The sequence below is a fragment of the Aythya ferina genome (assembly GCF_964211825.1).
Source record: "Aythya ferina genome assembly, chromosome: 1".
NCBI lineage: Eukaryota > Metazoa > Chordata > Aves > Anseriformes > Anatidae > Aythya > Aythya ferina.
This window is the reverse complement of record NC_140296.1, coordinates 4,127,152-4,154,644: the sequence shown is the minus strand read 5'-3', so window position 1 is coordinate 4,154,644 and position 27,493 is coordinate 4,127,152. Positions and strand designations below refer to the sequence as shown.

Below are 27,493 nucleotides of genomic sequence, written 5' to 3'. Positions count from 1 at the left end.
CACATTTCTGAAGTTGTACTTTTCTGAAGCTGTCCCCATTATTCACTGGTGGCAGTTTTTTTTTCAGCTGGGCTGGCCTCTCTCTCTCTCTTTCTATGCAGACCTAAGTCTTCCTGGAAGGCCAATTATGTCTTGACTTTGCATTAAAGTAACTGTTTAGATAAGAGGAGAGGTAATTCCCCTGATTAGTATCTTTGGATTATTTTTCTAATAACCTTGCAAGAAAATCTCGCCAGATCTGTGTCTTTCGCTCTCTTTCACCCCTGCATGTCTTGAGATACAAATTCAGGATTAACATTTCTCTTCATCTTTCCTTTATCAAATGTTTATTCGGGCAAGGGAAACAAAGGGACGGGTTCATAAGCTCTAGGACATCCACGAAACCTTAGACCTGCTCCTGTGGACATGCAGAAACGAGTATGTGGGAGATTACTCTTTATTTGGAGCACTCTGTGAGTGAATTTGACTTAATAGCCACACATCCAGTCTTGAGAGACTGCATGGAATGAGAAAATAGTAAAAGTAGCTGCCTCCTGGTATTCCCAGGGATCCTTTTGGCAAAAGGATTCATCCAAATGCTGTGATTGATTTACATGGTAAGAAAGTGGATTGCCTAAGGACCAAAGTTTTCTAAAATTTGAACAGATCTTTGCCAGCCTTGCAGTTTTGAGATGAGTCTGGAAGAAAGGAGGCTGCATTTAAGACCATTTAGTACATAATTTTGAGATTGCTTATCTCTATTTACTCCATGGTCTGAGGATGAAGTGAATGAGGAATACGAAAATAACATTTCAGGTTAAGAAGTGCTATTTAACATGTCTTATAAGTACACTCTTTTTTTTTTTTTCCTTGTTATATACTTTAACCTGAGTCCTGTACCATGCAGGGGAATGCCGGAGGGTCTGATCTACAGATCTATTTCCAGAGCTGATCTCCACTCAGGTTTCTCAGTGATTTTCAGCAGAAACTGCCTTGTCTTGTGCTTCCACATAGACCTAGGCTGCAGGAGGCTCAGCGGTAGGATCATCCTTGGGTTCGTGAACTCGTAACACTGAACCTTAAGAAATACAGTCAACATTTCCTTGGGTGGGCACCCAGAAATGTTTTGATGATACTTTCCATGTTCTCATAGTCTTGAAGCATTCAAACAGCTTGAAATGTGCCATGCAGCTAGGCTTCATCACTCTGCTCTTCCTTGTGTTAGCATGGATGGCTGCTGGGGCCAGCAATTATAAAATATTACTGCCAGCTTGTAGAAACAGGCATTTATAGATGGCCTTAAAGACAGCAGAATTAGAGAACTATGAAATGCTGAATTTAGGAGCAGCTGTTAGCAGGTAATAGGAGAGAGGAACATCGTGTCTGGCATGTGATAGAAGGATGGTACATAAGGAAGGGTCGATGAAGTACAGCGGAGGAATAAGACGGTGATTTACAGCAATATCTGTACTATTATTTGAAGTGTTCCCTTCAAACTCCGTTATTTATCTTCCCAAAGTGGGGGAATGTGGCAATGCAGATGTTAGAGCTGCTGGTTGCCTGAGGTTACACGTGCATGAGCACTGCGGGGAACTCCTCGGTGCCTATGACCAAACGTAGCCAAAAAAACACATGTCAGGGTGGTTTGTGGCATTTTATACAAGTGTCTCCTGATATTTGGGTCTCTCTAACTCTGCAAGGAGCCTGGGGAGCTGGCAGAAACAAGAGGGTTGCTCCACAAATCGCTAACACACAAGTAATTGTTTGACCCTATTAATGTCACCATGGCTGGTTTTCCTTGGCTCTCCTATTAGTAATCCTAACTTGTACTTAAAATTTAATTGGAAGTTTTGTAGGGCCTTGGCTTTGATTTTTTTTTTTTTTCCTGTGGCTTGAAATTGTAGAAAATCAGAAGAAAAATCTGTTGCTGTCTGTTTGATTAGATGAGGGGAGCCGAGAGGATAATCTGAACAGTTGTCTCAATCGTCTGCAAAGCACTTCTGTGACACAGTAACAATAGTGAGCAGAACAAATACTGTGACAAATTAAATATAATCATTTCCCTTATTTTTTGCTAAGGAGAAGGCATTTTAAAACCCATTTTTCTGCGGGAAATGGAATGTTAAAAATTTAAGGAGTTTCAACCTCATGATAATGCAGTACTCAGGAAGAGGTAACTTCATCCCTCTCGTAGCCAGCTTTCTGTTGCTGAAAGAAGCAACATAACATTACATAAGCAACATAATCATCTAATTCCACCCCATGCCATGGTCAGGGACACCTCCCACTAGGTCAGGTTGCCCAGAGCTTCTTCCAGCTGGCCTTGGGCACTGCCAGGGCTGGGGCACCCCCAGGTCCTCTGGGCAGCCTGGGCCAGGCCCTCAGCGCCCTCAGAGGGCAGAATTTCTTCCCAAGGCCTCCCTGAAGCGTCCCCCCTGCCAGGCTCCAGCCTCGTCCTGTCCCCCCAGCCCTGACCAAGAGTCCCTCCCCAGCTTTCTTGCGGAGGGGCCCTTCCCTGACACAGGTGACATTAGGGCCCAGCCCTGCATGCTTCCAGCCACCTTTACAGGTAGCAGCCGCAAGGCTCCACTTCACCCTGCCTTACTTTGTAGGGTTTTCTATGGCTGAGGTCCCATCATCCCAACAGCTTCGTGGCTCCCCTTTGGACTGAGGACCTTAGGTGCCTGCTGGAGCGGTTAAATACCATTTCAACCCCAAATTCACCCTCCCAGAAGGCAGGTGAGGCCAAACAATCGTGCTGCTCCCGCTGCAAGGCCCCGAGCCCGCTGAAGTTAACAGATTTATTCAAGGCTAACGTTTGGTGTGCCTCAGATCGTATTCTCGCTCCTACAGAATTCATTACGGCGTCAAGTTCTCCGCTGGTCAGACCCGGTAATAACTATGCAAGGTACTGTGAAATATGGTGCTGGATGGGAAATAGCTCCACAGTGAAAATTGCCACGGTAACATGCAATTAGGCTGCGCGTTGACACCGAATAGCAAAAGGATGTTGAAACAAAATCCAAACTCTGCAGGAATGGAGACATTTAACATCTCTGAGAAATACCTTGCAGCAGCACTTGTCAAATTCCTTTTCAGCTGCACTTTCCCCTGTGTGCGCATGCTGTACTTGTTTTCTTTTTCTTTTTTTAAGAAATGGTGTTGCTGAAGGGCCTACCTTTTAAAACGTCTTCCAGTGGGTGCTAAAAATAATTCTTTCATTGTCGGTAGAGACCTGGAATACCAGATCAAAAGTTGATTAAAATATTTAGCGCTCTAGAAGATCATTTTCCGAGTGCTAAAGCTGCTGATATACCGAGCAATCCTCATGACTGAAACTTCTGAAACCTTGATAACGTTCTCAACCACTTAGCAGGCTGGAAAGCTGAGGTTTCTTCTCAGTCATTGCAGCTCAGACAGAAGGACAGGAGGAGGACCCGGAGCTCCAGGGAGCAGTTTCAGTACTTCAGTATGTTGGCCTCAGGGATTTCAGCAACCGATGGAAGAGAAGGTGGAATAATTAACCAAATTCCAATCGCATGCACTGAGGTAGGCCCACTGAAATCAGTAGATGGCCTTGGAATCAGTTTGGCTTCAGACATTTTATGATGATGGCCAGGGCTCCAAGAAGCCAGTTCAGCTCTCCCTGTCCAGGTCCCCTTAGCTGGTTTGTAAAGTTAAACTGGTCAACTGGGCAAGCTGGATGTGAAACCATATCACAGTGTTGTTTCCACCTGAACACAGTACAAATACCACAAAATAGTGATTTAAAGCAAATTCGTGAAAGCATTTCCAGCTCCAGAAGAACATATGGAGGGAGTAGTACATATTGAAAATCTATCTTCATTGTTTAAACTACAAATTGAGCACTAAGTATACATCATATACTTTTGTTTTCTCTGCCAAATACATCTGACTTTGGAAACTGATGAAGAATATGATGCCTCCCCTTGTGCCAGTGATACAAGCCATGGCACACCGCTCCTCTGGAAAAGTTCTTGCATTTTCTCAGACTAGGAGGCATCACAGAAAGAACTGGTAATTACACTTGTCACCCTCTCACTTGGCTACAGCTGCAAAGACATAATACAGTAGCAAGCTCATGTTTAAAATGGCATTGACTCAACTGTTACTCCCAAAGGTCACCATCATTAAAATCTGGGGCATGAGTTTTACACGTGTCACTAAGATCATGCAGATGAAGAAAATAATCTACAAGGGAAAGAGATTTCAGGAGCCGGTAATTCTCCCTGCTTTCAGAGCACCGATTATATAATGCCTAAGCCAGTGGGGTCTGCAGAAAATAGAAATTTATGAAAAAGAAAGCAGAAAATACGTACGGGGTCAGTCAAGGCGAATCGCACTTGCGCTGTAAGGTCAAGGCTGCTCCTGGTCTTTGGTGCCTGCACTTTATTGTGTTTTGCTTCATCCCATATGACAATGTGTTATTATTCACATGATAATGACTTACATACAACACCACAAAAAGAAAGTATTGGGTGTGTGTTTGTCCAGGCAATGAAATGAGCTGCACACCAGCCTGAGGTTAATGGATACGCTTGCCTGACCGTGTGTAGGATTCAGGACACTTCAGCACCTCAGAGCCCCGCTAATTTCATTCCTTGGCACGTATTGATTCCTCTGCTACATAATTACTGCCAGATCTCTGTCTTGCCATTTTCTATGGTCTAGGCAATATCTAGATAAGCTTTTTTAGTGGCCCCCACAATGAAATCCAAAATGTCCTTCGAGATGCTGTGCATACCTCAGACACTGCCTACTTTGTTTAAGGTCCCACTAAAGGACACAGTGGCTCGGTTTCTGTAAATCCACATTGGACTTCTTCTTGTGTCCTTGCACATGCTCCTCCCCTGTATGTCAACCAGCAGTTGTAATGTTTTCAGATTTTAACTAATTAACAGTAACTATGACACGAGACAGAAACCCAGGACTGGCTGGTACCATACAGCCTTGTGTGAGTAGCTTGGCTGTGAAGAACAACCCGATGATAGAAATTTTGTCACTGATTTAATTCTGATGAGGTTTGGTCTTGATATGTTGCCATGGCAATTGTCTGTTAATTAGTGAGTTCTCACAGGGACAGTGCAAATGTAAAACCAAAAAAATCAGCAGAAATGTTGGATTGTTTCTGCCCGAACTGCAAATGGCTGAGTTTCACATAGAAATGTTTGGGAGAAATTCTGACCCATAACATATGAGTTTCATTTAGTTGATCCTCAGAGCCTGGGCAGCAAAACTGGAGAGTCTACAAGGGGAGAAGGAGGGGACAGATAAGAGTGTGCCTGAGAATGCAGTCATTGAAAGTACAGCAAACTAGATTCTGATCTAACTAATACCTTGGCTTCAGCGGAGTTTATTTTGGATTTACATCAATGTAAACAGGATCCTATCTGATCCAGATCCAGATCACTGAACCTTATCTAGCCAGAAGAAACCTATCTGGCATTTCCTGCAATGTGTGGTGCATTCTGTCGCTGTAGTCGTTGCTCAGTCACATCACCTGAAACATGCTCGGCCCGTTTTGGAAGGCAGTTAATAGGGAAAGAGGATTTTTTTTAACGTCATGTTTGATGTCTTTCTTCCAAGGGTAACTTCTAACCTCCATCAGATGGCGGTTTCATTCTCATTTAAATCATTAGATTCAGAGCAGGACAAGGTAATCCATCCTGAAGAAAAAAAAAAATCGATGCAAGTAAGTGTAATTAGTAGTACTTTCCTCTGGTAAGTCAATGGCGTAGAAAGAACCGAAAAACCACTGCGGACTACATTTGTCCTTCCTAATGTATTGTGACTCCCTCACAGCTCCTGTAATGAAGTTGTTTAGATCTCCGCTAGGAATGATACGTCTTTTTTTCTGGTTAAACATACTGACAGGCTCTAATATGCCATGAATAATTTTGTCCATCAAGACAGGCCCAGACGTACAGGCTCGTGTGGGCAGCAGGGGTTTTAATTTTCGTATTTGCTGAAAACCAAACTAACCTTTGATGAAATGCTTACTTCACACTTCATGTTTTTTTACTGAGTTTGTTACATATATTTATAGGTGGAGATCCTTGGGGATATTCTATCTAAATCCAAACTTGTTTCCAGTCCCTGAGAGGCCAGGTACAAAGATTTGTGTGCTGTGGATGTTGATGATTGCTCCTTTGCATTCATTCGTATTTGCCAAGAGAGCACTCTCTTCTTGACAACTTCAGCAACATAAATTAGATGAGGGAAGTAGCAGTAGCCAAAAGACGTGAATACGAGTACTCCATGTGTTTAAGTTTCTCCAGCAGTCACTTTATTTGTTTCGTAAACTCAAGCTAGTGGGAGTAAGAGTAGTATAAATCACTATCTGAAATGGGAAAAAAATAAATAAAATTTTTGGAGTGCTTCTAGACAGCATCTGTTCTGGATGTTGTTGTAGAAGCAGATGTTTGACCCAGAATATCTCAGTGGAACTCAGCACAGATTTTGCCCGATGACTTTCTGTCGTATCAGTTCAGAAAGTGTTGCTCCGGGTGGCTGGCAGCTTGGGAGATCCTCCATCCATTTCCCTTTCCTTCACCTTCACATCTTGCTGAGCTTTTCTTTCCAGTCGTATCTTAAATTGTCCAGCTTTGAGTATTGCTCTATAAATTGTATCTTGGGAGGTCTTCTGGATCCAATACATAAGAAAAGGCATAAGAACAGGGCACAAACATATAGCAAAGCCCTCACAGCTTCAAAATACAAAGAGAGTTTCCCCAGGGATTTTTCCATATAAAGAGACCTCTCCTTCCTGATGCTGAGCAGAAGGCATCATGGCCCAAGCTGTGTTGAGCTGGAGCTGTGAGCAATCATGTTGGCATAACCTCTGACTGCCTCAGAACTAAAACCCCGTTGCCTCTGGGACTGAAACAGAAGCACTAGATATCAGCCCGGCATCGTTTCCCAGCCATCCACCACTTCCACGCCAGCTGTTGCAGCGCTGACCCCGCACTCTTTTTGCCCAGCTGCATGTGTTTGGCATCGAGCAGATCGGGCAGGCTGTCAGCTTGCACACCACAGCTTAGAGCACTGCGTGTTTGGATCAGAAACCTCCAGCAGGCTGCCTACAACAGGTCACAGCACAGAGCCTTCGCTGCTGTCCTGAGGACAGAGTCACCTCCCAGACATCAAAACCGCCTCCGGTCACAGTGTAGCCACCTCCTCTACAGCGTGCTTCTGACCACAGCTGATATTCCCCTGTATTCTGGGCTCTCCTGTCCTGCAGATCAGCAGCTGCGTGTCACAACACATTACTGGACAGGGTGCCTGGGCAGTCGGAGCTCCCCCATTTGACCCACACAGCCAAAGTTAACGAGAAAGCTGAGAGACCCACATCTGTCTAAATCAATCACGAAGAAGAAGAGTAATCACAAGGCTTAGTGTATTCCCCTGTGGCCTTTTTCAGAATAATTTTCCCCAAGGAAAATTATCTTCATCGGGTAAGATGCTGAGTGTCTGCACAGCCGTCACAGCTCATCCAGCAGCTCCAGCTGCTACGTTGCCTGTATCTGCAAATACCCTGCTTGAGCCACAACGCGGCCAGCCAGAGCTTTCCTTCTTCTGTGTGCCATCACTTGGCATGTTTTGTAGGTAGAAACCCTTTTGGAGTCAACAGAATATTTATCAGGAACTCCAAGAAATAGAAATACCATCGATACTTGTGCACTGAGCCTGGCTTGATTTGCTAGATTGTGGTAGCTCCTGAAGGACGCCTGTAGCAACAGGCAGAGAGAGCTTCTAGAGAGGATGAATCAGTGTCTTGGTTTGCTTGGTCGATGCCAAGTGGCTAATTATCAGACATCAGTGGTGCGGATTTTTAATTAGCATAAATTCTTACAACCTGTTGATTCCCATTGGGGTGGAGAGGGAAGTTTAGTGTTACTAGGAACTTTGGTGGCTGTTGTATATAGATTGGAGAATGCATCCCCTCTGTGCAGTTTTGATGACTCCCAGTGTTGTGCCCACAATTTTTACACCTTTCACCGTTATGAGAAAACCATTGGGCTACAGAGTTCCCTCATCATAAGCTCTGTGCTGTCTTCAGTGGATGACCTCATGGAAATCTTTGTCTTTTAGAGGAAGAAAAAGAAGGTTCCTTTTCCACTGAGGGGCATTTAGGGGAAGTGTCACTTCACTGGAGCCTATATACTGATCCCTAAAGAAAAGAAAGAAGCAGCTTTATCTGAGACAGAAAGCAACAATATCTTTTTTCCCCGTAAGATTTTTGAGCTGTTCTAGATGGAGGCAGCGTTCTACCTGAATAAGACCGTATCTTCATATGCAGTGCCTAAGGAAAGCTATCGTTTTGACAGGTTTGTTTAAGAATCTGTCATAATTCTTCTTATAATTTCTATTTGTCCTGCCAATGCAAACGTCCCTATGCTACCACTACAGCACCACATTGTATTTGGATTCTCCAGTCCACCATGCCTTGCATGTGAGGCTTAAAAGCTTAGTGAAGGTGCAGCCTTGATCTCAGCAAATATCTGTCCAAAAGATAGGGATGCATGCAGCTTGTGTCCACCAAGAGTGGAGCCAAAACGGACAACAAATCTTGAAGGATTCCCTTTTGCTGCAAACCAAATCAGTTTCCTCTTTAAAACCCCAAATATTTGAGCTCAGCCATCCAGTTTTAATTGCCACCACAGAGCCCCGCATGCCTTACTGGTCTCAGGTTTTTCTTCTCTTCTGGTGTTAATCTCTTTGCTGTACAAGAGCAAAACGTTTACCAAATCTTTCAGATCTCACACACACATATTCCTAGCTGGAGGCAGGACTGGCACAGAGAAATGAAATCCATAAGTTCTTGTGCACCGAGTCACATACCTTTGGCTCTGCTCAACTTTGGGTTTGTTGCTTCAAGGTTCGCTGTTTTAATGCACAAGTCAGGCACAGGTCCTTTCATCATTACATTACCTTTAATTATAGTCATAATCATCTTAATATGGAGTCCTGTTATCAGATGCTCTTAACTAATTAAAGCTGTAAATTAACAGGAGAGTCTAGGGTGAAAGTTGCTTTGCAATAAAAAAATTATTATTTATGTTTGTAGCTCTCAGGGTATACCAGGTGGATTATTGTAACAACATCAGGTCCAAACTTGGGTGAATATCACTTCACTCCTTCACTAAACGCTGTGCAATTACACAGAAGTTTTTGGGGTTTGTAACTGGCAGCTCTGCCACCATAAATTGAAGGAAAGAGTGGAGATTCCTTGATGCCTGGTGTTTTTCTGTGAGCTCAGGCCATCTCTGTGCCTTCAAGATCTCCCATCAGAGCTGTCTTTGTAGGCTAACCTCATGGAGCAGTCTGGTGCTTTGCCTGCACGTCTTCCACAAGGTAACTGGGTGGTATGGGGTGGTAGGAGAGAGGTGCTGAGAAATTTGAGCATTTACCTCCATTCCCCTGATATCTAAGATCTGATTTTAAGGACAGTTTGGCAGGATTTGGATCATTCAGATTTGTCTGATGGGGAAGGATCAGGACCGGCCCAGATGGGAAGAGTTCAGAAGAAAAACTATAGAAGAGAAAAGGACAGCCTGGTCCTTCTGTCAATGACCCTTTCTTCAAGGCTAACCTTTCCCTGCCTCATTTTTTCTCTTCTTCTCTGGCTAGATAGGAACTTTCTAATTTTTCAACATGATTTTTTTTTTTTCTGGCTGTAGTTGAACATTCCTCCCAGACTCTTCCCCACAAACTCCGCTCATTTGTTTTTTACTCCAGCGAGGCATCAGTCGCTGATTAATCTCAGTGCATCCCCAGCTTCTAAAAACTTCCTTCGGGAGCCACACACTGCCCACGCTGCTCACAAAGCTGCTGCTGGCATCAAGCGAGTTCCCTCGCAGATCAAGGCGAGTATTGACAATACAGGAGTTGCGTTGCAGATCAAGGGCAGTGCATCTCCGTGGGAGCCGCTGCGCATTGCTTTCCAAATGGTTACACTGACAGCAAGGCAGGCTGCTTGATCCGTAACGGGGCTGTCCCTGCCACGGTTTGATCACTGGAACTGAAGAATAAAGGCAGTCCTGCCTGGTTTCCACTATTAAAGTTCCCGTCAAGTATTAAGGCATTTTTTTTTGCTCAAGATGAGTTGTGAAATTCCAGCCCTACTTTCTGAGTTTTGCAGTTGTCTTCAGTGAAGTTGGGGCTTGGTCCCTCCTGCAGCAGCTGGCTTGTCCCATATCAGGCACAAGGGCCTTCCAGGGATGAGTTACGTGGTTCTTCCCTATAATTTGGATATCAACGTGGTAACTATGCGCTTTAGGACCATTTAGGCTAAAACTAAGAATTCTGGAGCTCTATTCATAAGTGTATTCCATGAAATTCAAGCCTTGGAGCTAAAAATATCCCATCAGTATTCATTTAGCTCATGTTATTAAGTAATTGTACTTCGGAAATGTAGTTTTTGAAAGAAGTCCCCTTACAGTAGACTGAATAACATGTGCTATGTTAGCATTCCTCAAACCCTCCAGCCAGTTATTCATCCCACGGTTTAATTTACAGCCTGTGGTTTATGATGGGCCAGTTCCAGACCATACATCAATCAGCTGCGGGGTAGGAGAGGCTGCGGGGCTACGGAGGGAACAAAAAAACCCCTTTGGTCAGACGGAGTTCTTGAGTTACAGGTACCAGAATGTATCTTTATGATCATCTCCGTAATTAAATCACAAAGTTGTGTCACCCCGACAGAGCCGTGCCGGGTGGTTTTACCAAGATCAGCCTTAAAAAAGCAAGGCAGCATTTTAATACGACTTTGGACTGAACTTGATCTGTTCTGTTTAAAAAGAGTTAGCAGGCCTATGAGTTTTATGGCGAATGCTTCCAGCCTGCAGCCAGCATAAATTGCGCTGCTTAGTGAATAACTACCAATGTTGGCAACAGAAGCTTCACAGGTAGCTGAAACGTGTGTTGGTAGGATATTCGAGGGTCTTTCTGCAAACACCGGCTGTTTTACCTCTAGTTCTTTGACAGCACACACAAAAAATCCCTGTTTATTGTTTTCATCACGGTGAAGCCCTTGGTAATGTAAGGTGCGTGCATGAGTGCACCGTCTTCAGAAATCGCCGATCTTAATTTCTGAATCACGCCGTCCTCACGTTTTGTTGAACAATATTATAGGAAAATTATTACTTTATTTTGACATTTTTCTAGGAAGCTCCTAAGCCGCTTCGGAGAATGTCAAGAGCACTTGCAGAAAGTAATGAAAAGAACCTTGGAAGATTCATCGTTCGTGATAATCTGAGCGAGCTTTTAAGTCGCACGCTTTGTGCCAGAGTGTTATCTGAGCGCCTTGCCACTCTCCTGAGCAGCCACATGCTGAGGGACCCGTCAGCTAATATTGGACTTCGGGTAGTGCGAGGAGTTTGCATTTCCAAAGCACATTATTAAATGAGCTAACTGCCTGGCTTCAGAGGGCTGCACTACTTGTGTTAATTCAGGGCTTGGGTTTAAAATTTTCATGGTGGAGCCTTTGAGGTGACAGAAGTCACTGAGTGGCACAGTGCCACGGTGCTGTAGGTCCAAGTGGGACATGTCACCTCACTGCTGTTGGTGAAAATCTCTCCGCTGGCATATTTAGAGCTAATGGTAATCCAGCAACAGTTTCACTGTGGGACAGCTTGTAGACTTACATCTACAAAGTATGGATTGCAGGAATAGAAATGTCTCTTTCAGACCTGATCTCGTGCATTTGGCAATAACTGCTTTATAGCCTGGTACAGTGTTTTTCCTCATTTTCTCCTCTAGAGAAGAAAACCAAAATAAACACCAATATCACAAAGAATAATTCCGAAACACTTTTCTTGCAAATTTGTACAGAAAACCTAGGGCAGTCCTTTTGTTCTACCAGAATCTTTTTTTATTTATTCCTTTTAAATTAACCTGTTCACCGAGATGAAAGCTGATGGGCAGCAAGCATCACTTTAATGTGTGATGCCAGTAAAGGCAATGCCTCCTGGTACACAACCAAAAAAAAGTTAAGAGCAAAAATGAAGAAAAGACCAAAATCCTTTAACTATGATGTGGTTTCTCTGTCTTTATAGTGCTCTATACATATATACACAACTGTGACAGAGATACAAAAGTACATTCAGAATGAAAAGATGAAAAAATAATATCAGAATGTGTGTAAATCTCTTTGTGATCTATCAGTGCTCGATGTATGCATTTTTATAGTTTTGTTCATATTTATTTGTTACATGGGGGAGATTTATATCATAGAATGGAAAAGGAAAAAAAAAAAAGAATTGGATAAATGAGACTGCCATCTTAAATAGTTCCTCTCAGAAGCGCGTTGCCAGAGGAGCTGTTTTAATTGGCACTGAGATATTTAGGAGTGGAGGTGTTATGAATAGACAGACAAATGTACACCCAGGATAAACCACACTGCCCTTCCATCACGGTGGTGTTTTGAACAAAGCACAGCACTACCGGAGTGCCTTGACAGATTCATAGTTTTGATTTTCTTTTAGTGGCCTCTGCAAGTGTTAATAAAAATATAAAAGTTTTATGTCTGTTTCAGAGTTATTTGGAGCGCAGCCTCCTGCCACCGTGCTTCAGAGAATGTCAAATAGAACCTGAAGGGAAAGGTCACGGAGCCCAGCTCTCACAAATCAGATTCCTGTGCCGAAGGGAATAAGGTTTTCCACCTGTGCAGGGAGATTTTACACTTAACTGCACCCATGGTCTTCACCCAAGGAAATCGGCCGGCTTTTGTGTGCGCAGTGGCTGGGGCGGGGGGGAGGTATTAATCACTGTGACAGACGCGGCGTCGCCGCAGCTGTCAGATGGAATTGTCACCAGTGGATGTTGGGCTTTGGAGGTATTTCACAGCCAGGGCTTTGTCGGGACTTTAAAGGCGGCGAAAGGAAGTTAAAAGGAGGGAGAGGGTAACAAAGGAAGGACTGGCACACCGCCTCTGCCGCCAGCCCGTGCGGAGAGGTTGGTCCAGAGACACCAAAACCTCTCCAGCGAAGCCTGGAAATAGTTTATTTCAGTTGCTGCCAACAAAAAATTTCTCCTTTTCTTCGGAGTAAATAATTAAAAGCATTAGTGCTTGCTGGCATTGTGCTGCGCCACAGCACGTCACATTCCATAAGCGCTTTGCTGTGAAATGATGGATCCAGAGACCGGTCACTCACAAGCCCAGGACACGCACGAGGGGAAAGGAAAAGGGACAAAACCCTCCCTCAGATGTCCCCACTGTGCAGCTGCCGGCAGCTCTGGGAATTGCATTCCCCTTGGAAGTCAGAGTCCAGACCCAAAGCTCACAAATTAATGCTACAGTAAATTTTTAAGAGTTTTTTTGCAGCATATTAATCTCTCCACCTGACCTCTGAGGGCGCATACCGGGTCCTGTCAATCCGCGTGGGAGCCCTATCACTTCGCCTTTGCAGAAGGACGGTCTCTGGATCATTATCCACTTGCCACTGCTAACATTGTAAAAATTATATAAAAACAGGCAATTTCCGCAGCGACTATAAATAGTCAGCCTTGCTGATGGAGCTGGGGAGCTGTCAGTCCCGTTAGGTGTGCAGCGAAGTCACAGCAGTGCTGCGGTTCGGCGCAGCTTTCTGAAGGGCGTAAGCAAAACAGAGGCTGCTCGTTCCTTTTATTTTTAGGGAGAAACGGGCAAAGATCAGGTCTGTATTTCAAAGCTTTTCCGACGTAGGTGTACAAAAAAACACCTGTTTGACAGAGCTGTGTTGGCGAAATCCTGTGTTTATTTGCTATCACAGCAGCCAAAGACACCTTCTGCGGATAGACTTGAGTTTGGGGAGCTGCTTTATGAAAACATTTCAGAAACTTGCCGCTGTAACTGTACCAGCTAATTATGTCTGGTTTGAGTGCTTTTTTATTTGTTTCTATGCTTGTTTCCACATCTTGCTGTGTGAAAGAGCCCCACAACAGGCACAGGAGGCAGGGAAACCAGTTAAAAACCCCCTCTAAACAGAGCTCCTCCGTGCCTAAAGTCAACAAACTGCAAACATCAGCAAAATACGCGGCATTTCATTCAACAAGGCCAACCCTAGGTGTAATAACAGTTGTGTCTCTTGTTGTGTCTCAGTTGTATCAGCAAATCATGGGGGTTACTGACGTTTCTCCAGTCCTGCCAGACTGCAGGTGGGTTTGAGGGTTTCTGTATAAAACACAGGGAACTGAACGCACCTCCTGACCCTGGAAAAAAGGTCCTGCCCTCCTGCATCTCTTACTTAAAAAAAGAGAGAGCAGCAGGCTGCCAGCTCCGCCAGCTCCGGTCTTAGGCACGGATGATTAGAAACATTTGTCGGCTGGGATTTGACAAGCGTGGTGATGTGGGATCAGAGCAGGGCCAGGGAGTCCATCCTTCACTTGAGCAGTGGGTTTTCCTGCCCCGTGTGGAGGTGCTGTCCCTCCCAGCAGCCCAGGAGGGTCCCCCACTTGGCTGAAAGCTGTCCGTGGTGTGGAGTGGCACGGCAAAATGATCTGAGCAGCCTCCAGCAGATTAAAAGTGGGATCTGCAGCTCTCCAGACCCAGCACCCACACCTGAGGGCTCGCAGCGCAGTGTGTGTGACTGTGGCATCCCTCCAGAGATGCACACAGGTTTGAGGAAAGGGAAGGAGCTGTCGTGTTGCACCATCACATGTAAGTAAGCATAGGTTTAGTTTCATTATATGCCTACACCACAGTCCCAAAATTCAGTGCTTTGAGCCTCCAAGGGCTACCAATGCCTCCCGTATACACTGTCAGAGGACTTAAAGCTGTTCCTTTTCAGCAATCCCAGCACCAAATGCAAGGTCTCCAGGGCTGCAAGCAAATTTGCTTACTTGTGCACTCCAGAGGGTACTTTCCCATGTTACCAGTCATTTATTTAAGAACTCCAATATGTTATTTAGGTTTAAGCAACTCATTGCACTCTGCCAGACACTTTTTTTTTTTTCATTTCTTTCGTTACCTTGCCCTGTGTTTAAGCTAATGATTCTTCATAAACTGTCAGAGCCCGGATCGTAAGCCTCTGCCTTGTTTTTAGTGGGCTGCGATGCCCTTTTATTAACTTCGGTAATGGACACCACGGGTTAAAAGTCAGCATAACATCCCTTTGCAGTGACACAGACCTTTTTAAAAGCATTACTTGTAGGGCGTACAATTCAATCAGATGCATACTGATGAAAAAACAACCACCCAGAGCTCTCGTTGGCTGTGTAGAGCCAAAGCTTGACAGCCTAGCATCAAGCAAAAAATTGATTTCAACCCCAAAAGTCAATATTTTGCTTTTGCAAAGGCACTTTGGCACTTGAGAGGAGAGTTTGCATGTAATGTACACATTGGAGGAGAAAAATACGGAAGAGATGGCTTGTTTGGGCTTGATGTGGTGCACCTGTTGTTTTCTGCAGACAGTAAAACGAATGAAGTGTTAATTTGTGCAGCTAGAGAAGGAGCTTCGACTAGTTTTACATGTGCACTTACACCATCCGGGCGGGCATGGGTTTTGGTGAAGTTCACCTAAACAAATTAAATTGCTTAAGTAGAGGAGTAACCTGGAAACGTTTCAGAATTAAGTCCTCGGAGCTTACAGAGCCTAAACTTGTGAAACAGTAGAGCAGGGTGCTGGTTGGTTTCTAGCTCCCCCATTTCCACTTGCTACTGGTTACAGTCTGTCTGCAAGACTGGTTTCACACTCCCTGTCCGATCTACAAGTTTAGAGAAACACTCTGAACTGTTTGCATCCACTTTCTTCCAGTTTATAGTTTCCAATTTTCCAGGATTTTTTCTGGACAAAGCGCTGCACCAAATTTACAACTCAGGGGTGCACTGGAAAGTTTTCCTTAGGACTTAATCGTATACAAACCTAGATGGGTGCGTGCCTGTATGTATAGCATGGGAAAACACCGGTGAGATACAAGAAAGGGACTGAAAACCCAAATGGGAAACTCTTCAGGACAGAAATCTCTCAGAAGCAGGATGTGTATGCTGCAGATGTTTGGCTCCTGGTGAGGACTGTGCTTTTCTCTGGTGAGAGCCCTTGGTGTAACAGCAGCTCCCTGTTATGCAGTTACTTAAAATAAGAGAGAAAAAAACACATCAAGGTAGCTTTTCGATCAGTGTTTTGTTATTTCCTGGAGATTATGCATCGGTTCTGTGTTTTCTTTTATGATTCGGTGTCATTTTGTCGCTTACTATTTTGAAAACCCGCAGCACAAGCTGTTGTTAGAGCAAAAGATGCATTTCACAGCGTGGCACAAACACTCCTCTTGATGGTAGGAGAAGCCAGTCTGAAGTCAAATTCAGTGGATATACTTCTTAAGGAGAAATTCAGTCATCCAGAATTTAAGGAAGACCTTCAAATTGTACCACTAATTCCATTTTTTAAGTGTCAGTGAGGGAAGAACAGACATCTGAATCCTGAGTGACCTGTTTCAGCCCCAGGTACCCCCATGGCACCTTCCTGCAGCCCCGTCCACCTCTTGCACATTCATCTGGAGTCAAAGAGGAGAAAATCCTGGCTGTCACCAGCCGGCACCAAGGCACCAGCTGAGCAGGCAGCCACTTGGTCTCCCCCTTCTGATCCTTCTCCTCTTATTTTGATGCTATCTGCCAGCTCGGGGGTTAAATATTCTGCTTGCTGTTCATTCTGCACATGCTGTTATCGGCTTGCCATGTGTCTGCTAGAGAACCTGCTTCTGGCAAGCTTTTATCATTAAACTTAGTGCCCCCTAAAAGGTGCTGGTGAAGACCCACTTCGGTCCTTTATAGCCCACCCAAAATTAGGCAAGTGTGGAAATTAGGCAAGCAGGGGAAAGAAAGAAAGTGGGAATGTATTTTTCACTTTTAGGTTGTTACAGTTGCCTCAAAACCAATCCCAAAACTTAATGAATTAGAAAGTGTAATCGTTGCATAAGCTAACTTCAAAACAGTATTGCTCATTAAAGATTAAGGAAAAGAAAAGGAACAAAGGGTTCAGACCTTTTATTCAAATGTTGCCGTAATAGCTCCTCGCTGGCAATCTTTTTATGGTTCCCATTGATTCAATCCTTCACTCACAGATATCTGTCAAGGCTCGCTAATATGTGCCAAGGACAAGCTTCATTAACCGAGTTATCCTTCAGCTCTGCTTCATCTGTGGTTACCAAGCCGCTGGTAGGCAATGACATTTTAATGGTCAAACAAACAAACAAACAAACAAGCGAGCGACATAATAGCGCCTTGATTTCTTTGGGTGTTTTTCAGATCAGATTTGCAGTGTTTCATTACATTTGAATACTGGCATCCTTCATCTCTGACACACTTGGGAGACCCATTAGAGAAGAGGAAGCTTACAGGGGGGCTCATTAAGCTCTGAGCTGTTCAGACTTTCTCGGTGGCAGCAGATCTTTTGGAGACACTGAGCTCTGTCCCTGGGACCCTGCATCATGGCACATGGCCTCAAGGGGTGTGAGGACCCCTTTACTACTTACAGATCCCTTTGGGGTCTTTCAAGGCACAAATCCTCCCAGGGGCTGGCTTGCATGGCTCTATTAGAATTTGTTTAATCATTTATTTATATTTCTCTATGCTTTGTTAGCTTACCTGCTCCTTCCGAATAATATACGTCAGGTCTTTCATGGGGATGCCAACAGCAAGTAAGAGTCTCGATATCCTGATAAAATCCATGGTGTTTTGGAAACCAAAGAGGAAAATTGCAAGAATGGAAGTGTAGAAAATTATCTGGTTTTAAGGGAGCCAGGATAACTGCCGAGCAGTCATGGTTAGCTATCTCATCCTTGATTTTAAAATGTCTGAGGAAATCTAATACAATTTGGGCAGAAGCCACAAAGTCTGGCTTCTCTAGAAAGCATTCTGAATTTCTGTGGTTTTCTCGTCCCGATAAAGGTTTGTTGTTAGACGTAGAAGGCTTTATCTGACTTCCCCTCTCCCCTTCCTACGCAATGGGATCTGAGAAATGCAGTGCTGCCTCAGCAGCTGTAATAGGATAATGAGAGCATCTTCCCAGTGCTGGGAGATAAGAGAAGCACTGCAGCCAGCATGAAGGTTCTCCGTCCTGTGTGGAAACCACACACTTTATTATCACTCAAAAACTGTGGGACAGGTTAAAAAGGGGATGTTTAAACAAAGGGACAGTTGCAATTTTTAGGAAATCAAGGATGAGTGCACTTTGTGGGATCCCCTTACTGACTGCAAAGCCCGTGGGATCGATGGTGACCACAGAGGGTAAGAACCTCAATAGTTGTTTCGCACCTACAAAATCCTGCATGGCTGCAGTGATTTTGGGGAGGAAGATTTTATAGCTCGTGCTTCCATCCGCAGCTCTTTTCTCATGTTCCTCAGCTTGAAAAGAAGGAAAAAAAAAAAAAAGGTTGTAAGGCAAGGGAGATAGCTGCTAATCCAAGTCGAGGTATATTAAATGTAGCGATGCTTTGACATGACATAAGTGTTCAGAATTTGTATATGAATAAAATTAAGAATATTCTGGGAGGAAAAGCAACCTGCCTGTCAGAAAAAAAGAAATATAAGCTATAAAATCCTATGAAAAATCACAGACCAGAGCAAGATAGATGTGCTGTCTTTACTTAGCAGAGAAATCACCTAGGGTATGCAAATAGAGCACGAAAATGACACATTTTCACTTGATTCAAAAGCATTATCCATAATAGCATCTGCAATGTGTCTGCAGTAATAGGGAGCAAATAGGGATTTACAGAGCAGATGGGGGGAAACAGGCTCTGACTCAGTCTGAAAGCGGTGTCCCCAGTAGGAGAAGTCCAACGATAGTGGGAGAACGTCACAAAACGCCCGCTGCCTTTTCCAGGATTCACCCGTTTGCCCACAGCATTCATCTCAGCCGTGATGAAAGCTTGAATAACTGGACTTGTAAACTTTTTGGGCTGTTGCTCCTGATTAGACGAGGCATTTTTCCTGGGATGAATTAAGTTCTCATGAAAGGTGAGAGATTGACAGCCCCAGAAACTGGAAATCCTCTGCTCACGTCCATCTCCCTCCGCCTGGGATTAATAAACTGCTCCTATCTTCCCTGTCCTGCTCCCCAGGCTGCAGCTCACACTGCGTGCTCTCTCCCTTTTCCTGCCTTTTCCTTTTTTCTCTCTTTTTCCTCCCTTCCGTCTCACACAGCGGCTTAGCCAACAACCATGTCTGCTGCCTCTCGAGGGGGAAAATGAGTCACTGCCATAAGGAAGCCAGCAGCAGGATTCCCCCACGGTTGTTTTTACCACCTCTGTGCTCATTTAGGCTCTGTTTAAGCAACAGTTGGTGATAACATCCAGGGCAATGGCGGTTGGATGCCTTGATTCATGTGGTACTGCAGAACTGCTGTCAGACCTGGTTCGGTCCCGATATTCCTCATCTCTACTGGCTGTGGTTGCTGCTTTTCCCTTACTTTTAGTGTGCTGGCTGCTGGACAGAATTTGGCAGGGCTTGCTGGCCGTGGATCAGAGGCCAAGATGGCATGTTCAATGCTGGGTGAGCTTTGCTGAGCCAGACCTTTGAATTCCTTGGGAAGAATTTGTCTGTCCCAATGTAGGCTTCTCGTTGAGCTGGTTACCGTCTGTTGTCATTGATATACAACAGGGTGAACAGCACTTGTAAGATATCCTATGACCTTCTCCAGGTTATAGGGTATCATGGATCCTAGAAGCATTCATTTCTCCCTGTGAAATCCGTAACCCCGTTCCCATGTCTAACTTAAAAATGCCAAAGGTAGACATGTGTTTTGCATGTAACTACATGTAGATAACAGAAAGGCATCTCCATAATTAATATTTTTCATTGTTTTGCTAGACTATACCTCAATCACCCTCAGGTTTTGGTTTAATCAGCCATAGCTAATGACGAGGCAGTTTGAGTCAAGGTAGGGTGAGGAGAAAAGGGATAGGATGCATCTCTCACACCTTTAAATCTTCTTTTATGTGTCCAAATATTCAAGAGGCTACACAGATATTGTAAATGCTTTCCCCTGAATCCAAGATTTAGATCCTAATCCAGATTTCATAGGTGTCATTAAATGCCATGGTAATTTTGATACCATTCATTGTAATTTAGGACCGTGTACAGTTCATTCAATCCTGAGCTTTCTAATTAGAGAGTAAATGAGTGTTAGTTTTTCGTGAAGTGTGGCTGGTAAGTATCAGATGGATACTTTTTTTTCCCCAGATAAAGCATCAGATAAGTGTTGTGTATCACTAACTTACAGGCATAAAACTACTAATGTCAGAGAGGAGCAAGTTTCTGTATCCCATCTCCTGAGCTGTCTATCTCCCTTGAGTTCCATCAAACATTTTAGTTTGTCTTCATTTCCAGAAAACACGTAGAAATGGTTAGGCACTAAACTAAAAACATCGATATAATCAGCACCAGGTTGGTCTTTTCTAAGCATTTGCCTTCCTTAATCTCCCTCCCTCAGACTCCTGGCTAACAACAATAGTATCTGGAGTTTTATTCGAGCAGCTCTATCACTGATAACCACAGCTATTCTTTACATCTTTCTTCACTATACGTTGTTTCATTTTCCTGACACCTCTGTTTTCATGCCATATGCATTTTTTACTCAGTTTGAGCACGTATCTAACAATACAAACTATTGGATTTTGTTAAATTGTATGATCCTGACACAGTTTTATGGCCTTCCCTAAACTCAGTCTATGATTAAACGTATTCTCGGTCCTCGTCTTGGCTTAACTATTGAAAGTTCTTGGGGAAAACAGGCAGAACAAACTTCACTGGGAGCTGTATATCCATCATAAAACTGCTCTTAAGTGTTATCTATCCAGCCTGGTTGTATTTTTCATGCTTTATCACAAATCAGTGTCACAGATAGATTGCAGTTTGCAACCTGCAGTTGTTCATCGGAGTTAACTTGGCTGTCAGGACAGCCTTTTTGCAGCGCTTTAAGCTTTCATAACTTTCTTGCATGAAACCGAAGTATTTCTCCAGCCAGCCAGTGGATCAATGCATGTGTCATTAGGACATATGGAGCAAGTCTAAGTTAGCCTTTTGAGTTTGATTTAGGATATGTGGCATCCCAGCCTGTCTACATTTTAGAAGTGCCTGCACGGAAAGGAGTCTGGCATGGAGTAACTCAGATCATGGACCTTAAAAATATTTCACTTCTGTTTTAGATCATCCTCCAAATCTTCAAAACCATTCGAGACTCAGAACTCCACCGCCTCCAATATCCCATGCTCACACCCCAAATCAACATCACGCTGCCTCCATCAATTCCCTGAACAGAGGGAACTTCACTCCTCGCAGCAACCCGAGCCCAGCTCCCACGGACCACTCTCTTTCTGGAGAACAACCAGCCAGCACTCAAGAACCAGCCCATGCTCAGGACAACTGGTTACTTAACAGCAACATCCCACTGGAGACTAGGTAAGTCACTTTCTTTAGTACTCTACAGTGCTCTGCCTGGATGTTATGAACATATGTGCATCTGCATAGGTAGCATTCGGTTTGTGAACTGGTCTTTAGATGATATATTTTGAGTTCTGTTTATTATTCCTTGTGCCTTTTTTATTTGGACTAGGAGAAGAGGAAATTGCTCTTCTTTCATAAACTAAAAGTATTATATTTTAACAGCTGCTTGTAAGGTTTTTTTCCTCATTTAAAATTGTAATCAGGATCACAGATTAAAATGTTCTTCTTTTTTTTTTTTAATTTTTCCTTAATATTTTTTCTTCCTATGTCATAGGATAAATCAATATCCTATTTAAGAAACCGAAATCAGTCAATATATTGAAAAGATTTAGCCTTCTAGCTGTGCCTTATCAAGCAGATGCTGTTGTAGTACGTCATTTAGGAAAGGATGATCTTGTTTTACCTACTGAGGAGAAGTCAGCTGCTGCATTTTACTACTCTACAACACTTCTCCAGCAAGCAAACAACACTGGATAGCAACACATTAGTCAATTAATGATGCTTCCATTTAGCTTTTAAATACTTCACCACCTATGCAATATACCAAGGGTGTGGGAAGAGTGCACTGAGTTTATCTAGTTGATAGCTTTGATTAGGCTTTTTTTTTCCCTGATAGGTAGGTTCTGGAAAGGGGAGTTGTTATTCCCCCTCAGCTTCAGTCTTTCCATCTGATCGGGAGGGCATCTTCCAGTAGTCCCACTTGAAACTCTGTTTTCACATTCTCCAGAGGTTTTGCTTCATCATTTCCTTTGGAACAGAGAAGCCCCTGGAGATGCTGGATCCCTTAGCCCCATACACAGTATCTTCTTCAGTCTGGGGAGGTCTTCTAGGCCAAATATTGTGCATTGACTTAGCTGCCTTTTTGCCTTGTTTGACTTGCCTTCTCAAACCAACAAGAAAGATTTTAGGCAGCAAAAACTGACTGAAAACCGAGCCAAGGACCAAAGCTGTTGCTTCACTGCCTGTGGGAATCTCATCGAGATCAGTGGTGGCTGTTTCTGTATCCTGGGACAAACTGTGCCCAGTTTTGCCAGCTTCTGCTAAGAAAATATTTTTTAAAAATTAATGACTGTCGATTTCCTAGAGAAGTAGCTGTATCTGCTGGCCCCCTGAAACTTCCAAAACAGACCTCAATCTAACATTTTATGGCATTTAAGGATAATTAATTTCTCGGCAACTGCTTGATTAAAAAGACCCAACTAAGAAGCTGGCTCCACAAGATTAAGACAAAATTATAAGCAATTACTGCGAGTGTGATTTGGCAACAATTTCAGTAATTATATTGTCTTCCTAATTCTTGAGCATACATACCCAAGGCCTGACTTTCATGTATTGTTTCTTTTGAAAAAAATATTGCATTATAACATACTTATGCAGCCCTTATTTGAGTAATCTTTTACATTTCTGCAGCGTCCCTCGTACCTTTTTTTTTTGTAAACCAGGATGTAAATTTGTCAGAGAAAACATATTTCACTGTTTGAATAGTGCCAAGACATCCTTGTATCTGACCAGAGTCTTTCCAAACACATCACATTCCATTGAGAAGGAATATCTTGACTGCTGGAGGAATGTCAGAGATAAAAACTCTTTCCTGAAAACATCCTGCCCCCAATTGTCCAATTCTAGTGGTGATCAGAGGATGAGATGGAGAGACAACCCTACCACAACTTAGTAAATGCAGGAGATTGTAGACAGAACAATTATCTGGCTAGTCCTCAACAATACCTGTTAAATTATAAACAAGTACATCCTTAAAAACTGTCCTTATTTCTTCCCCATGAAAACACTGGGGATGAACATTTTTCAGGAGCTGAAGCAGACCATTCTTTCAGTAAGTTGGGTTGTCATTATCTCTGTTATTATCCCTAACCCAACTAGACTTTGGAGGTCTACTTGCATGAAGAGATCCTTCTGCATCATTTAAGGATTTCACTCGCATCACAAATCACTCATATTTGTAATTGACCCTCAATTTAACTATTATATTAAGTAGAAAACAGGTCATTTAGAGACTGATGTGGCTTTTGACACACTGGATGGAAGGGCGTAATGTAGCCCAGTATCCCTTCAGATGACGAACATGTTGGAAAAGTATGCTGAACTGCAAATGAGCACATTCACAGAGCATGACAGACAGGCTTTTTTTCCTTCACTAAACAAACATTAAGAAAATAAAGCATGCTATAATTTTGTCATAATGCAGAGGCTGCACTGCATAGATGACTGGTAAATCTGAGACAAATCTCTGCTCTAATAATCTGCTTTTCCGACGTGCAGAGATCTTCCATTTCCTTTGGTGGGATGTCTGCAGATGTAAAAGGCCAAGCTTCTGTTTGGCAAACTTGGATGCCCCATTTCACCTCTTTCATGAAGCTGACCTTCCCCACTGCAAAGACTTTTAGAACCAAAACAAGAAGAAAAAAAAAAAAAAAAGACTTCCACCTAAGAGAATAAAATGTCCAATATGTAAGAAATAAATCCTGACCAGGAGACATTAATCCAAGAATTAAGGCCTTTGAAGTATAGCAATAGGAGATTATAGTAATCTCATGTCAAAAATGGAATTGTATTTCTGTTGAATATCCCTTTTTTTTTTTTTTTGAATTCCATATTAGTCAACAGAGAGAGCAAACACGAAGAAAAAGCCACGTCTTTAAAACAGAGTTTGTCACAGGCTGTGAAACGTGCCTACAGTTACAGATCTTTAAGCACCCCAGAGTTTGAAGAGGCTTGACTTTGACTGTTGTGGACTGCAGGCAGTTTTCAGAACTGGAAAATTAGGGTGGTTTGTCACTGCCTGGAAATTTCCATCATGTAATGCAAACGCAAGCAGAGATGTGTAGTACAAGTATACAACTGACACGATAACCATACCCTATATCCGAAAACTTTATGTTGCTAGAGGAAGAGCCCCTCCTCTTCTCTCCCTCCTCTTCTTTAGTTTCCCTATACTCCCTTTTCTCTCTTTCTCCTTCTTCCTCTTTCTTTTCCTGTCTGCTCCCTTTTTTGTTGCTTTAAAAGCAATATATTATTAAGGTTGTGATGAGAAGATCTTTGCTCAGCACTCCCTCCTGACAGGTAAGTCAGTTCTCCCCATATTTATTTCTCGCTCTTCCTTCTTCTGTGGCATCCTTTCTGTTCCTTTACATCTGACCTTGCAAGGAGCAAATAAACGCCAACTAAACGGACGTTTGGTTGACAAACCAACAGCTTGCAGGGGACTTCCATTCCCAGGAAATTTCACGTGGCAATCACATAAGGTCAGCTCCTGCCACCACAACTCATAGTGAGAAGGGAGAGTGGTTTGTAAACAGGCAGCTCTTCACAGGTCATCTCCAAAGGAGCAGCATTTGTGCAGCCCTCGGTGAGGACAGTCATGCATTAGTCCCATCAGTGACCCAGCCGCCTCGCTGTTACACATCCACGCATTATACAATTATGTAACCCTCACCCCTTCTGCTTTATTGACAATCCACAACCGAAATTCATGGACCCAATCTGACATGGATTTTAACTTCTGATCAACTCCTATTGATCAGCGTGTCCCTAGGTGCCTTGCCTCTTACCCATTAAACGCTCGGTGCATGCGCATCCGCTGCTTCTTTTTTGCGTTGAATTCAACTTCCAACCTTTCCTGCATTCCTAGGGAATGTGAGGAAGCAGCAAATGCTTGGGGATGTCTTGAGTGCTATGGCACACAGCTCATGCATGTTGGTCCACTTTACTCCGAAGCTAGGAATAGGAGTCACTTTACTTTCATTCACATTAAGGAGTAGATCCATGCTGTCAAAGCAGCCCAGAGGCCTCCAGAAGCAGTGGGTTGAACAAAACAAGTGCTGGCATTAGCAGCAGGAAGAGGAGGAGGTAGAAATGAATATGAAGGTTAAGGACATTTCAGAAGAGACGGTATCAAGGTTTGTATAATGTGACAGGGCTGGTTTCCCTTGGTATAGCACATTACCCGAATCCAGTTTCTTTGACAGAGGAGTTCTCATTTGAGTTCACATCATGTCACTTACATCCTGTAAGCGCTTAATCCTGCATAAGTGATAAAATGTCACAATGCTGTTACGTTCCTTTTGCTAGTTTTGGCCAGGGGATTTATTCACATTCAGGCTTAGATTCAGTTCTGATGCTGAAAACAGGCACGGGCAAAATCAGGACTGGTTTTTGTTTTAAAGACGGTGGGAAGAATGTTCTTTTGTCAGGTCCTGAGAACCAAGCCTGAAGGTGAGAAAGACACAATCTGTTCCCAGCTGTGCCTCTGACTTAATTCTTTGTGTTCCTGCTATTCTCCTCTAAAAGTACAAAACAGTTCAGTATATATAGGTCGAAATGTGACTCATCGGAGTACGTGCCGGGGAGGCCAGATATTGCAAAATACCATTATTGTGTGCAAAATCAAACCCAGGCTTTTTCACCTGCGGGACCTGTATTTCTCACCTATTGCCTGGATTATCCAGGTTACAGCCAGTATTCTGCTATTGGAATTTGGGTTGCAGCATAAGCTTTTTCCAACTTCTACCTGCTTATCACCAAAAGCCTTTTTTTTTTTTTTTTTTTTTTTTTTTTATTCTGAATGCACCTGCTGAGCAAAACCTGCATTTGGAAACTTCTAAATACAAAGCTCTCATTGGTCCACAGAGAAAAAGAAATTCATCAAGTTAGTAATTAAAGAGTTCTCAAATGCAAAATTGAAACTTAAGCAATAAATAAATAAATAAATAAAGTGCAGATTTTCACTGGAGATCCATGAGGATGTTGGATTGAGCAGTGCTACCAAGGTATCAGCCACAATGAGACAGAGACTGTGGTGTGCCTTTTCAGAGGAACAATAACTCAGATGCAGGAGCATAACAAGGTTACAGCCGTGCTGGATTGAAATCTAGTTTTCTGAATCCAGCACTTCAGAAGGTTGCATGTGTCACTGGCAATAAATAATGTGAAATGAACAAAGACAACTTTTTTTTTTATACACGCACATGGGCGTGTGCTTATGTGTGTGTATATGCATATAAATGCTGTGTATAGAGAGAAGTGAACATTCTGAGAAGCTATATATGTATATGTGTAGCATCTTACACATATAAATATATGGTCCATCATTCTAATTCCATGCACAACTGCACTATAACCCTTGTGGTTTATAAGATCACACTTCATATATGCATGACTCACTGGCTTCATTCATGTTTCCATATGTATGTAGAAACATAGCAAAGCAGACATTCCTAGAGACATTGCAGGACAACCTCATTGAGATGGACATTCTCACCTCCTCCCGACATGACGGTGCTTACAATGATGGGTATGTGACACTTACGTGGTCTTCCTGTTTAATGTACAGTCATCATGATCCTTGCATGAAAGCATTTGGTCACATCCATGATGTTTAAGGGCAACACCATTGCTGGCCTCTTCCATCTTGGCTTTAAAAAAATGAGGTTCTGGAGCAATGTGTCCTGTACATATTAATGGCAGGCTCATTAATATGCTAGTGATCCACAGCATTCCATTTGCTTTTTTTTCCCCTTGTTTTGAAAGTCATTGCATTAGTAAGAAGTACCTACAGCAATTCCGAGTCCCATATAAACCCAGATTAATTTAATTTTGATAATGATCTTAAACCGTTATTGTGCTGGCAGCCTGATCTTTCATTGTTAAGCTGGTATTTTTCATGTACCTTATCATGCAAAAGGTACAGTGTCTACTAGTGGTATCTAAATTGAGCCTTTGATTTTGACTCAGCCGCCCATTCTGACGTTTTTACTTAACTTTTAATCTCTTAACTTTTAAGTTATAAACAGCTTCTAACATGACAGTGCCAAAAATGTCACTCTTGTAGTGGTACTTTGTAATTTGGTAGCCGCCCTTAACTGAAGATCTAATTGATGTGCTCGAACACTGCAGGTACCTCTTTGCTCAGACCAGATACATCTGCCTAAACAAATACTTCCTGAAGCACAGAAAAGTATCTGAGTCCTTGTACAAATGAATGTTTTGATGTAGAGCATTAGTAGAAATAATGAATCTTCCTCTAATGCTCAGCAGCCATGCTTTGAGTACCCATAA

At 43.1% G+C, this 27,493-nt stretch overlaps 1 protein-coding gene across 8 annotated transcripts in view; it reads left to right on the top strand.

Annotated features, from left to right (window-relative positions):
• TENM4 (teneurin transmembrane protein 4) overlaps positions 1 to 27,493 on the top strand; it is a 1,677,033-nt gene that overhangs the window by 1,447,576 nt on the left and 201,964 nt on the right. For all 8 annotated transcript variants that reach the window (XM_084535211.1, XM_084535210.1, XM_084535214.1 and 5 more), the window contains 2 exons: positions 21,124 to 21,376; positions 26,631 to 26,729. In XM_084535211.1, coding sequence (XP_084391337.1) covers positions 21,124 to 21,376; positions 26,631 to 26,729 — 352 coding nt within the window. The remainder of the gene's footprint in view (positions 1 to 21,123; positions 21,377 to 26,630; positions 26,730 to 27,493) is intronic.